Raw genomic sequence first — 13,583 nt, 5'->3', positions numbered from 1 at the left:
GAGCTGGTGAGTAAGTGAGTGAGTTGGTGAGTGAGCTGGTGAGTGAGTGAGCTGGTGAGTGAGCTGGTGAGTGAGCTGGTGAGTGAGTGGGTGAGTGAGTTGGTGAGTGAGCTGGTGAGTAAGTGAGTGAGTTGGTGAGTGAGCTGGTGAGTGAGTGAGCTGGTGAGTGAGCTGGTGAGTAAGTGAGTGAGTTGGTGAGTGAGCTGGTGAGTGGGTGAGCTGGTGAGTGAGCTGGTGAGTGAGTGAGTGGGTGACTGAGTTGGTGAGTGAGTGGATGAGTGAGTGAGCTGGTGAGTGAGCTGGTGAGTGAGCTGGTGAGTGAGTGAGCTGGTGAGTAAGTGAGTGAGTAAGTGAGTGAGTTGGTGAGTGAGCTGGTGAGTGAGTGAGCTGGTGAGTGAGCTGGTGAGTGAGCTGGTGAGTGGGTGAGTGAGTGAGCTGGTGAGTGAGCTGGTAAGTGAGTGGTGGACTAGGTGAGTGAGTGAGTGGGTGAGTGAGCTGGTGAGTGACGCTCACCCGTAGAAGTGTCCGCGGATGAACTCGTTGATGCGAGCTTTGCTCTGGGCGTGCAGATTCTGGAACTCGTGCATGGCCGAGAACCGCTTGAGGTTGAGGCCGTTGGGGGTGATGATGTCTGGGGGGACAGGCGGGGGGGGAGGGGTGGGGGGGAGGGGCGGGGGGGGGTAAGGGAGGGGGCGGTGACTCTCACGGTCAAGGCCAGTCCACCAAATCGACAGCGAAGTCATCGCCGGCATTGAGGTCTCATTTCTGTCGGAGTGATTTGAGCGTTTCGCGTCATTGTCCTTCCCCCATCCCCCCCCAGCGTTGCCGGCTACTTACAGCGGTGACACAGAAGTTCAGAGCGAGACTCAGAGTGAGACTCTGGGTCAGAGTGAGACTCAGGGAGACCGGGTCTCAGGGTCAGAGTGAGACTCAGGGTCAGAGTGAGACTCAGGGAGACCGGGTCTCAGGGTCAGAGTGAGACTCAGGGAGACCGGGTCTCTGGGTCAGAGTGAGACTCAGGGAGACCGGGTCTCTGGGTCAGAGAGAGACTCAGGGAGACCGGGTCTCAGGGTCAGAGTGAGACTCAGGGAGACCGGGTCTCTGGGTCAGAGAGAGACTCAGGGAGACCAGGTCTCAGGGTCAGAGTGAGACTCAGGGAGACCGGGTCTCTGGGTCAGAGAGAGACTCAGGGAAACCGGGTCTCAGGGTCAGAGTGAGACTCAGGGAGACCGGGTCTCTGGGTCAGAGAGAGACTCAGGGAGACCGGGTCTCTGGGTCAGAGTGAGACTCAGGGAGACCGGGTCTCTGGGTCAGAGAGAGACTCAGAGAGACCGGGTCTCAGGGTCAGAGTGAGACTCAGGGAGACCGGGTCTCTGGGTCAGAGAGAGACTCAGGGAGACCGGGTCTCTGGGTCAGAGTGAGACTCAGGGAAACCGGGTCTCAGGGTCAGAGACTCAGGGAGACCGGGTCTCAGGGTCAGAGTGAGACTCAGGGAGACCGGGTCTCAGGGTCAGAGTGAGACTCAGGGAGACCGGGTCTCTGGGTCAGAGTGAGACTCAGGGAGACCGGGTCTCTGGGTCAGAGTGAGACTCAGAGAGACCGGGTCTCTGGGTCAGAGACTCAGGGAGACCGGGTCTCAGGGTCAGAGTGAGACTCAGGGAGACCGGGTCTCAGGGTCAGAGACCGGGTCTCTGGGTCAGAGTGAGACTCAGGGAGACCGGGTCTCTGAGTCAGAGTGAGACTCAGGGAGACTGGGTCTCTGGGTCAGAGTGAGACTCAGGGAGACCGGGTCTCTGGGTCAGAGTGAGACTCAGGGAGACAGGGTCTCTGGGTCAGAGTGAGACTCAGGGAGACAGGGTCTCTGGGTCAGAGTGAGACTCAGGGAGACCGGGTCTCTGGGTCTCCCCGAGTCGTCTTACTCTGTCCCAGAGGCCCGGTCCACCCACCTCCGCCCCACCACCCACCCACCCACCACCCACCCACCCACCCACCCCACCACCCACCCACCACCCACCTACCCACCACCCACCCACCTACCCACCACCCACCCACCACCCACCCACCCACCCACCACCCACCCACCCACTCACCACCCACCACCCACCGGGTTTCCTCTTGAGCAGGTGTTGTGCCTCGACCCCCGTGATCTGCGACACGGTGGTGAAGGTGTGTGCACAGTGCATGGCCGCCACCTACCCACCCACCCCACCACCCCACCACCACCCACCCCACCACCACCACCCAGCCACCCACCACCCACCCCACCACCTACCCACCCACCACCCACCCACCCCACCACCCACGCACTCCACCACCCACCCATCCACCCGCCACCCACCCACCCCACCACCCACGCACTCCACCACCCACCCACCCACCACCCACCCACCCACCCACCCACCCACCCACCCACCCACACCACCTACCCACCCACACCACCCCACCACCCACCCCACCACCCCACCCACCCACCCACCACCCACCCACCCACCCCACCACCACCCACCACCCACCGGGTTTCCTCTTGAGCAGGTGCTGTGCCTCGACCCCCGTGATCTGCGACACGGTGGTGAAGGTGTGTGCACAGTGCATGGCGGCGCGCTCCATGCAGTAGCGGTGGTAGATCTGGCGGTCGCCAGCCTCCTTGTCCACGTCGAACTGGCGCACGCGCAGACGCCACGCACACAGACATAGATACATACGTAGATACATACAGATACACACACACACACACAGATACACACAGATACACACAGACACACACGTATGTGTGTGTGAGTGAGTGAGTGTGTGAGTGCGTGTGTGTGAGTATGTGTGTGAGTGTGTGTGTGAGTGTGTGTGTGAGTGTGTGTGAGTGTGTCTCTGTGTGTGTGTGAGTGTGTGTGTGAGTGTGTGTGTGAGTGTGTCTCTGTGTGTGTGTGAGTGAGTGTGAGTGTGTGTGTGTCTATGTGTCTCTGTGTGTGTGAGTGTGTGTGTGAGTGTGTGTGTCTCTGTGTGTGTGTCTCTCTGTGTGTCTCCGCACTTTGGCGAGATTGTTGTAGAAGTCTACGTGTCCGGCACACAGGTATCTCCCCAGCAGCGTGGCGTGGTGAGTGTGTGTGAGCGTGTGTGAGTGTGTGTGTGAGTGTGTGTGAGTGTGTGTGTAAGTGTGTGTGAGTGTGTGTGAGTGTGTGTGTGAGTGTGTGTGTGAGTGTGTGTGAGTGTGTGTGTGAGTGTGTGTGAGTGTGTGTGAGTGTGTGTGAGTGTGAGTTTGTGTGAGTGTGTGTGTGTCTCTGTGTGTCTGTATGTGTGTGTGTACTTTGGCGAGGTTGTTGTAGAAGTCTACGTGTCCGGCACACAGGTATCTCCCCAGCAGCGTGGCGTGGGTGGTGAAGATGGTGGCCACGGGCAGGTGGCGCACGCGGCACAGCACGAGGCCCACGCCCGCCAGCCACTCGTGGAAGTGCGCCACGATGGACGGCTTCTCCTCGCACTGCGCGTAGAACTGGCAAACGCGGCGGGAGACGCGGGGGGAGACACGCAGAGAGACACACAGAGACAAGCGGTTATATACGTCGAGACAGAGAGACACACAGAGAGACAGAGGCACACACACAGACAGAGAGAGACACAGAGAGACACAGAGAGACACACAGAGACAGAGAGACACAGAGAGACAGAGGCACACAGAGAGACAGAGACACACAGAGAGACAGAGAGAGACAGAGAGGTACACAGAGACACACAGAGACACAGAGAGACACACAGAGAGACAGAGAGACACAGAGAGACACACAGAGACACACAGAGACACACAGAGACACCTAGACACACAGAGAGAGACAGAGAGACACACAGAGACAGAGATGAGATGTTGACTACCTCGGCTGGTCTACAGGAGGTCGTGGGTCTCTCTCTCCCCGTGATGAGATGTTGACTACCTCGCCTGGTCTACAGGAGGTCGTGGGTTTCTCTCTCTCTCACCTCCCCAAGGATCCGGGCGGTGACGTTTAACTACATACCTCACGACCACCATCACCACCAAGCTCACCACCACCACCATCACCACCATCACCACCATCACCACCAAGCTCACCACCATCACCACCATCACCACCTCACCACCACCACCACCGCCTCACCACCACCCACCACCACCACCACCTCACCACCACCACCGCCTCACCACCACCTCACCACCACCACCACCTCACCACCACCACCTCACCACCACCACCGCCTCACCACCACCTGACCACCACCTCACCACCACCACCACCACCTCACCACCACCACCACCACCTCACCACCATCACCACCACCACCGCCACCATCACCACCATCACCACCACCTCACCACCACCTCACCACCACCACCTCACCACCACCACCACCGCCTCACCACCACCACCACCGCCTCACCACCACCACCACCACCACCCCCACCACCACCACCACCATCTCACCACCACCTCACCACCACCACCACCTCACCACCACCACCTCCTCACCACCACCACCACCTCACCACCACCACCACCATCACCACCACCACCTCACCACCACCACCACCAAGCTCACCCCCACCACCACCACCACCATCTCACCACCACCTCACCACCACCACCTCCTCACCACCACCACCTCACCACCACCACCACCATCACCACCACCACCTCACCACCACCACCACCAAGGTCACCACCACAACCACCACCACCATCACCACCACCAACTCACCACCACCACCACCAAGCTCACCACCACCACCACCAAGCTCACCACCACCACCTCACCACCACCATCACCACCACCACCACCACCGCCTCACCACCATCACCACCACCACCTCACCACCACCACCACCACCTCACCACCATCTCACCACCACCACCACCTCACCACCACCACCTCCTCACCACCACCACCTCACCACCACCACCACCATCACCACCACCACCACCTCACCACCACCACCACCAAGCTCACCACCACCACCGCCTCACCACCACCACCACCACCTCACCACCACCACCACCATCACCACCACCACCACCACCGCCTCACCTCGCCGAGGAACCAGGCGGTGAGGAACCCGAAGAGGACTGCGTCGTTGGACTCGCGGTCGAACCAGGGCACGCCGATGCCGCACGCCTCCCACAGCTCCGACTTCCAGCGGTCCAGACTCCAGGCGGCAGACGCCACGTCGAACAGCACCACCAGGGGGCTGCCCTCGATCAGCCAGCGGCCACAGTACACCTGGGGGAGGGGGGGGGAGAGGGGGGAGAGGGGAGAGGGGGGGGAGAGGGGGGGGAGGGGGGGAGAGGGGGGAAAGGGGAGAGGGGGGGGAGGGGGGGGAGAGGGGGGTGAGGGGGGTAAGGGGGGTAAGGGGGGGGAGGGGGGAGAGGGGGGGGAGGGGGAGAGAGGGGGGAAAGGGGAGAGGGGGGGAGAGGGGGGGAGGGGGGGAGAGGGGGGTGAGGGGGGTAAGGGGGGGTAGGGGGGGGAGAGGGGGGAGAGGGGGGAGAGGGGGAGAGGGGGGAGAGGGGGGGAGGGGGGGAGAGGGGGGGGAGGGGGAGAGGGGGGGAGGGGGAGAGAGAGGGGGGGGAGAGAGGGGGAGAGGGGGGGAGGGGGAGAGAGAGGGGGAGGGGGGGAAAGGGGGGAGAGGGGGGGAGAGGGAGGAGAGGGGGGAGAGGGGGGCGAGAGGGGGGGAGAGGGGGGGGAGAGGGGGAGAGGGGGAGGGGGGGAGAGGGGGGAGAGGGGGGGAGGGGGGAGAGGGGGGGAGAGAGAGGGGGGAGAGGGGGGGGGAGAGAGAGGGGAGGAGGGGAGGGGGGTAGAGGGGGGGAGGGGGGGGAGGGGGGGGGGAGAGGGGGGGAGGGGAAGGGGAGGGGGGTAGAGAAAGGGGGAAAGGGGGAGAGGGGAGGGAGAGAGGGGGGGAGGGGAAGGGGAGGGGGGTAGAGGGGGGGAGAGAAAGGGGGAAAGGGGGAGAGGGGAGGGAGAGAGGGGGAGGGGGCGAGAGAGGGGGGAGAGGGGTGGAGAGGGAGGGGGGGAGAGAAGGGGAAGGGGGAGAGGGGGGAGAGGGGGGGGAGAGGGGGGGAGAGGGGGGGGAGAGATGGGGGTTAGAGCGAGTGAGTAAGTGAAACAGCGAGTGCGTAAGCGAGCGATGGAGTGAGAGTGAGTGAGTAAGTGAGTGAGAGAGTGAGAGAGTGAGAGAGTGAGTGAGCGAGCGAGTGAGAGAGTGAGAGAGAGAGAGTGATGTGAGCGAGCGAGTGAGTGAGTGAGAGAGTGAGTGAGCGAGCGAGTGAGAGAGTGAGTGAGCGAGCGAGTGAGAGAGAGAGTGAGTGAGCGAGCGAGTTCGTGAGCGAGTGAGTTCGTGAGCGAGCGAGTTCGTTCGGGAGTTCGTGAGCGAGTTCGTGAGCAAGCGAGTTCGTGAGTGAGTTCGTGAGTGAGCGAGTTCGTGAGCGAGCGAGTTCGTGAGCGAGTGAGTTCGTGAGCGAGCGAGTTCGTGAGCGAGTTCGTGAGCGAGCGAGTTCGTGAGTGAGTTTGTGAGTGAGCGAGTTCGTGAGAGAGTTCGTGAGTGAGTTCGTGAGCGAGCGAGTTCGTGAGCGAGCGAGCGAGTTCGTGAGTGAGTTCGTGAGCGAGTTCGTGAGAGAGTTCGTGAGCGAGTGAGTGAGTTCGTGAGCGAGCGAGTTCGTGAGCGAGCGAGTTCGTGAGCGAGTTCGTGAGTTCGTGAGCGAGTTCATGAGCAAGTTCGTTCATGAGCGAGCGAGTTCGTTCGTGAGCGAGCGAGCGAGTTCATGAGCGAGTTCGTGAACGAGCAAGTCAGTGATTGAGTGAGTGAGCGAGTTTGTTTGTTCGTTCATGAGCGAGCGAGTTCGTGAGCGAGTTCGTGAGCGAGCAAGTGAGTGATTGAGTGAGTGAGCGAGCGAGTTCGTGAGCGAGCGAGTGAGTTCGTGAGCGAGCGAGTTCGTGAGCGAGTGAGCGAGTAAATGAGAGAGTTCGTTCATGATTGAGCGAGCGAGTTCGTGAGCGAGTCCGTGATTGATTTCGCGAGTAAGTTCGTGAGTTCGTGAGTTCGCGGCTCTACCCGACTCCCCCTCACCTTGACCCCCTTGGCGTTCATGGAGTTGATGGTGCGCTTGAGCGCCGGGTTGCTGGGCTCCATGAGCTCCACCTGTGTGCGCACGTTCTGCTCGTAGTAGGGGCCCAGCAGCACGTAGTTCTCACCCCACTCGTCCGCCGTCACCTTCGCCTTGGTCTGGATCACCGTGTAGATGCCCCCCACTGCGCAGACACGCAGAGGCGCGAGTGGGTGGGGGTGGGGGGTGGGGGTGGGGGGGTTGGGGGGGAGGCGTCATCACCGTCGCCCCCGGTTACGCGGAGGTGTAGTGTATAGTGTATAGTAGTGTAGTGTATAGTGTAGTGTATAGTGTAGAGTGTAGTGTATAGTAGTGTATAGTGTAGTGTATAGTGTAGTGTATAGTAGTGTAGTGTACAGTGTGTAGTGTATAGTGTAGTGTATAGTGTAGTGTATAGTAGTGTATAGTGTAGTGTATAGTGTAGTGTATAGTAGTGTAGTGTATAGTAGTGTAGTGTATAGTAGTGTAGTGTATAGTAGTGTAGTGTATAGTGTAGTGTAGTGTATAGCAATGTAGTGTATAGCAGTGTAGTGTATAGTGTAGTAGTGTATAGTGTAGTGTATAGTGTAGTGTATAGTAGTATAGTGTATAGGAGTGTGTAGTGTGTTTAACATGTAGCCTTTCGCCACCACTATTATTCATAATCAACGTTGTTGGGTTTAGATCGCCGCGTTATGTATAAATGTGTCGTGACCCTCCACTACCCGACACGGCCAATCAGCAAAAAAGTGTCACGTTGACAAAAGACAAATATGATTATTGGTTTTTTACCCTTCTATCTGGCAACAAAACTGCATTATGACTGCAGGTATTGTGGTCTATGCAAACACGACTCCTTGTAAAAAAGGTGTCAGTTTTGTTGCCAGATAGAAGGGTAAAAAAACTATTATCATATTTTTTTACTGGGAAATGAGGTTCCAATGTTGTAAAAGACAAATAGTTCACTGCTGTAGCCCACCGGTGTGTTGAAGCGTGAAACCACCACATTTACACATTTGTTTTGAGTAGCACGACGTTTCGCTGGTAATTGCATCCAGCATCATCGGGCAATTCGCCAGAATGGTGATAGTGTAGTGAACCATTCTGGAGCCCCAATGCGGTTTCAGGAAAGGGCGGTCCTGCACAGATGCCATAGTTTGTGTCCGTCTGCTCCAGCAGAGGTGTAGGGAATTCCAACAAGACCTACATCTCTGCTTTATTGACCTGGTCAAGGCCTATGATACCATCAGTAGGCCTGGGCTCTGGGTAGTTCTTCGTGCTTTCGGAGTCCCTGACCCTCTGCTCACCATCATGAAGGACCTTCATGATGGTGAGCGGGCCCGGGTGAAACTACGTGGCCGGGAGTCAGAGCCATTCTCTGTTCACCTTGGGGTGTGTGTGTCTGTGTGTGTCACACACACACAGACATTCACACACACTCACACACAGACACACTCACACATAGACACACAGACACACACTCACACATAGACACACAGACACACACTCACACATAGACACACAGACACACACTCACACATAGACACACAGACACACACTCACACACAGACACTCACACACAGAGACACACACAGACACATACACACTCACACACACTCACACACACAGAGACACACACACAGACACACACACAGACACATACACTCACACACACAGACACTCACACACACAGACACTCACACACAGACACTCACACACACACTCACACACAGAGACACACACACACAGACACTCACACACACACTCACACACAGAGACACACACACTCACACACAGACACACACACAGACACACAGATACACACAGCGACACACACACACACACTCACACACACACAGACACATACACTCACACACACTCACACACACATAGACACACACACAGACACATACACACACTGACACACACAGACACACTCACAGACACTCACACACACAGACACACACACTTACACACACACAGACACACATGGTGACCTTATGAAAACGGCGCGTCTCGAGTTTCTAGAATCTAGAGGTAAAAATAAACCCTCTGAAGTCAGAGGTTAAAACCCTCTGACCTGGCAAGTCAGGGGCGGGTGCGCCGTTGTTTTATTATGAATGAGACGGGGTCACACGAGTCCAAGGGTAGCCCCTCCCCCGTCTCGTAGCCCCTCCCACAACTGCTGTGCCCAATCAGCGACGACCAAGGCCCACCCACCCACTCCAGCCGCAGCCCCTCCCCCGTCTGGCAGCCCCTCCCACAGCTGCCGTGTCCAATCAGCGAGAACCATGCCCCCCCCTCCCGTTACACACCTAGGAAATTGTAGCCCCCCCCCCACCACCGTAGCCCCGCCTACAACTGCGAGGCCCAATCAACGTGGACCATAGCCGCGCCCTCTCCTGTAACCCCCCACCCATGACATCATAGCCCCTCCCCCCACCGTAGCCCCGCCTACAACTGCGAAGACCAATCCGCGTGGACCATGGCCCCGCCCACGACAGTGTAGCCACGCCCTTTGCCCGTAAGCCCCGCCCTCAACCCCCCCAAGCCTCAGCCAATCAGAGAGCAGCTTCGTCGCGTACGTGTCCGATACCACGCGCGGGGGTCTCAGACATAAGTTGCGGGCGGTCTCTGCGATCACGCGGGGTCGGTGTTTTCAATATCATAATCGTTTCGACTGCAGGGAGGAAACTGGGCTAACCCCTAGGTCGACTCAGCCTCAAATGTGTAGCGGTGTCGCAGCAGCAGCAGTCATCTAGGGGAGACAAAGGCGGCCGGGCATGGTGCTGGCCACCCACCCCACTCTGCCACAGTGCCGCTGCTAAGAGCAACTTGCCCCTACAGTCTGCTCGAGGCTACACGGGGGAGCTTTGTCTTTGTAATCATTATTTGACGTCTCTCGTGGCAACGATTCGCCTCAACTCTCTGTGTGACGTCATCCGGTGGCCGTCACAGACGGTGGCAGTGACATCGTCGTTGCCACGTGCACATTCACAGCAGCAGCAGCTTGAGACTCTACACGCGTGTTCATCAACAGACTCACAGAGACCCACACTCATAGATACCCACACTCACAGAGACCCACAGAGACTCACATTCATAGAGACCCACACTCAGAGACCCATAGAGACCCACACTCATAGAGACTCACAGAGACCCATAGAGACCCATACTCATAGAGACCCACATTCATAGAGACCCATACTCACAGAGACCCATACTCACAGAGACCCACACTCATAGAGACCCACAGAGACCCACACTCATAGAGACCCACATTCATAGAGACCCACACTCATAGATACTCACAGAGACCCACATTCACAGAGACCCACACTCATAGATACCCACACTCACAGAGACCCACAGAGACCCATACTCACACAGACCCACACTCATAGAGACCCACACTCAGAGACCCATAATCGCAGAGACCCACACTCATAAAGACCCACAGAGACCCATACAGAGACCCACAGAGACCCATACTCACAGAGACCCACACTCACAGAGACCCACACTCATAGAGACCCATACTCACAGAGACCCACACTCATAGAGATCCATAGAGACCCACACTCATAGAGATCCATAGAGACCCACACTCAGAGACCCACAGAGACCCACACTCATATAGACCCACAGAGAGACCCACACTCACAGAGACCCACAGAGACCCACACTCACAGAGACCCACAGAGACCCACACTCACAGAGACCCACAGAGACCCACACTCAGAGACCCACAGAGACCCACACTCACAAAGACCCACAGAGACCCATACTCACAGAGACCCACAGAGACCCACACTCATAGAGACCCACAGAGACCCACATTCATAGAGACCCACAGAGACCCACACTCACAGAGACCCACAGAGACCCATACTCACAGAGACCCACACTCATAGAGACCCATAGAGACCCATACTCACAGAGACCCACAGAGACCCATACTCACAGAGACCCATACTCAGAGAGACCCACACTCACAGAGACCCATACTCAGAGACCCATACTCATAGAGACCCACACTCAGAGACTCGTACTCATAGAGACCCACACTCATAGAGACCCACAGAGACCCACACTCAGAGAGACCCACACTCACAGAGACCCACACTCACAGAGACCCATACTCATAGAGACCCATACTCACAGAGACCCATACTCACAGAGACCCAACAGAGACCCACACTCATAGAGACCCACACTCACAGAGACCCATACTCATAGAGACCCATACTCACAGAGACCCATACTCACAGAGACCCAACAGAGACCCACACTCATAGAGACCCACACTCATAGAGACCCATACTCATAGAGACCCATACTCATAGAGACCCACACTCACAGAGACCCACACTCACAGAGACCCATACTCATAGAGACCCATACTCATAGAGACCCACACTCATAGACACCCACACTCATAGAGAATCGTACTCACAGAGACCCATGCTAAACATGATATTGGCTCAACCAAGTCGCCAATATCATCACCATCATCATCACGTGGATATTTATAGCAGCAGACGTCATCTAAGCCGTGTTCCCACAGACTCACAGACTCGCACAGAGACCCATTGACCCACATTGAGATCCAGAGACTCATAGACCCACAGAGACTCATAGAGATCCAACGAGCGCCATAGAGACCGATACTCAGAGACCCATATTCATAGAGACTCCTACTCAGAGAGACCCATACTCCTAGAGACCCACACTCATAGAGACCCACAGAGACCCACATTCATAGAGACCCATACTCATAGAGACCCATACTCACAGCGACCAACAGAGACCCATACTCATAGAGACCCATACTCATAGATACCCATACTCATAGAGATCCATACTCATAGAGACCCATACTCCGAGAGACCCATATTCATAGAGACCCATACGCATAGAGACCCATACTCACAGAGACCCACAGAGACCCATACTCATAGAGACCCATACTCCTAGAGACCCATATTCATAGAGACTCCTACTCAGAGAGACCCATACTCTAGAGAGACCCATACTCTAGGAGTATGGGTCTCTCTGAGTAGGAGTCTCACTACACCACTAGCTACGCTCCAGATGGACAACGGGCCACGTGGCGGAGGAGCCAGCGGATGTCTGGCGCTTCAGAACGAGCCTCCCACTCGTCGTGGTTTTCTCTGCCTCGCCATTGGACCCAAGCTTGGTTCCTGGTGAATCCCCGTGCGGTATCTGGTTGTGCAGCAGGCACTGCACGTAAACTGATTCACGCACTGGCACCCTCCCGGGGATCTGTGCCATCGCACCACCACGCTGCACGCCCAAAGCCCCCTCGGGCGCTTGGCTAGTGGCGAGCGGGGCAGGCCGTAGCAGCGAGAAGCTCACAGCAGAGGTCGCAAACGGGTTTTGATTCCTTACCCGTACCCGGCCGCACCAGGGTCGCAAATGGGTACCCGTACCTGGCCGGGTACGGGTAGCCGTTCCCTACCCAAAATGAGTGACAAACGGTTACTCACCAGTGACTCACGGCCTACCCGTACCCGGCCGCACCAGGGTCGCAAATGGGTACCCGTACCCGTACCTGGCCGGGTACGGGTAGGCGGGTATCGGGTAGGGTACGGGTATCGGATACCCAGTTGCGACCTCTGGCTCACAGTCACAACCCAGCACCAAGGCGGCGGCTATTGGAAGGTCGTCAAGCACTCGGATTGGGCAGGAGTCAGAGGTCGCAACCGGGTACCTGATACCCGTACCCTACCCGATACCCGTACCCTACCCGATACCCATACCCTACCCGATACCCGTACCCTACCCGATACCCGTACCCTACCCGCTACCCGTACCCTACCCGATACCCGTACCCTACCCGATACCCGTACCCTACCCGGCTACCCGTACCTGGCCGGGTACGGGTACCCGATTGCGACCCTGGTGCGGCCGGGTACGGGTAGACCGTGAGTCACTGGTGAGTCACCGTTTGTCACTCATTTCCCAACGTCTTGTCTCTTCTCACAATTCAAGTTCCTAGAATCAACCCACCCGCACCTGCAACATGGCTTCATCCCAGAGGTCGCAATCGATACCCGGCCGGGTACGGGTAGCCGGGTATCGGGTACGGGTACCCGTTTGCGACCCTGGTGCGGCCGGGTACGGGTACGGGTACCCGTTTGCGACCCTGGTGCGGCCGGGTACGGGTACCCGATTGCGACCCTGGTACGGGTAAGGAATCAAAACCCGTTTGCGACCTCTGGCAGGAGTGCATCTCGGCAGCTGTGACTGAGCAGCCCGCGACGATCCACTCAGCTCACCCCAAACTGGGGGGCTAGGAAAGGCGCCCTAAACGTAGCCTGCCTCGCAACATCCTGACTGGCTCACCGCGACCAGACGGAGCATCGATAGCTGCGGTCGAAACACAAAGAAAAGTCACCCCAACATTGCACCGTGGAATGTCACAGGGCCCACACAGACGACCCAAACTCGCAACGTCCAGAGCGC

General features: G+C 57.7%; 2 protein-coding genes across 2 annotated transcripts in view; both read right to left on the bottom strand.

The window, feature by feature from the left end:
• The window catches only part of LOC133359975 (uncharacterized), a 341,563-nt gene that overhangs the window by 90,343 nt on the left and 237,637 nt on the right, over positions 1-13,583 (bottom strand). The window lies entirely within an intron of this gene.
• The window catches only part of LOC133359921 (glycogen [starch] synthase, muscle-like), a 52,633-nt gene that overhangs the window by 21,030 nt on the left and 18,020 nt on the right, over positions 1-13,583 (bottom strand). The window contains exons 3-7 of the mRNA XM_061578481.1: positions 7,079-7,260; positions 5,047-5,238; positions 3,299-3,484; positions 2,514-2,658; positions 514-631 (exon numbers count right to left, since the gene is read on the bottom strand). Of these exons, the coding sequence (XP_061434465.1) occupies positions 514-631; positions 2,514-2,658; positions 3,299-3,484; positions 5,047-5,238; positions 7,079-7,260 (823 nt within the window). The remainder of the gene's footprint in view (positions 1-513; positions 632-2,513; positions 2,659-3,298; positions 3,485-5,046; positions 5,239-7,078; positions 7,261-13,583) is intronic.

The sequence above is a fragment of the Lethenteron reissneri genome, chromosome 66 (genome assembly GCF_015708825.2).
Source record: "Lethenteron reissneri isolate LAM-NWPU_2019-01 chromosome 66, ASM1570882v1, whole genome shotgun sequence".
Classification (NCBI taxonomy): domain Eukaryota; kingdom Metazoa; phylum Chordata; class Hyperoartia; order Petromyzontiformes; family Petromyzontidae; genus Lethenteron; species Lethenteron reissneri.
Note: the sequence above shows the minus strand (reverse complement) of the source record. Positions and strands in the feature narration are given on the sequence as shown.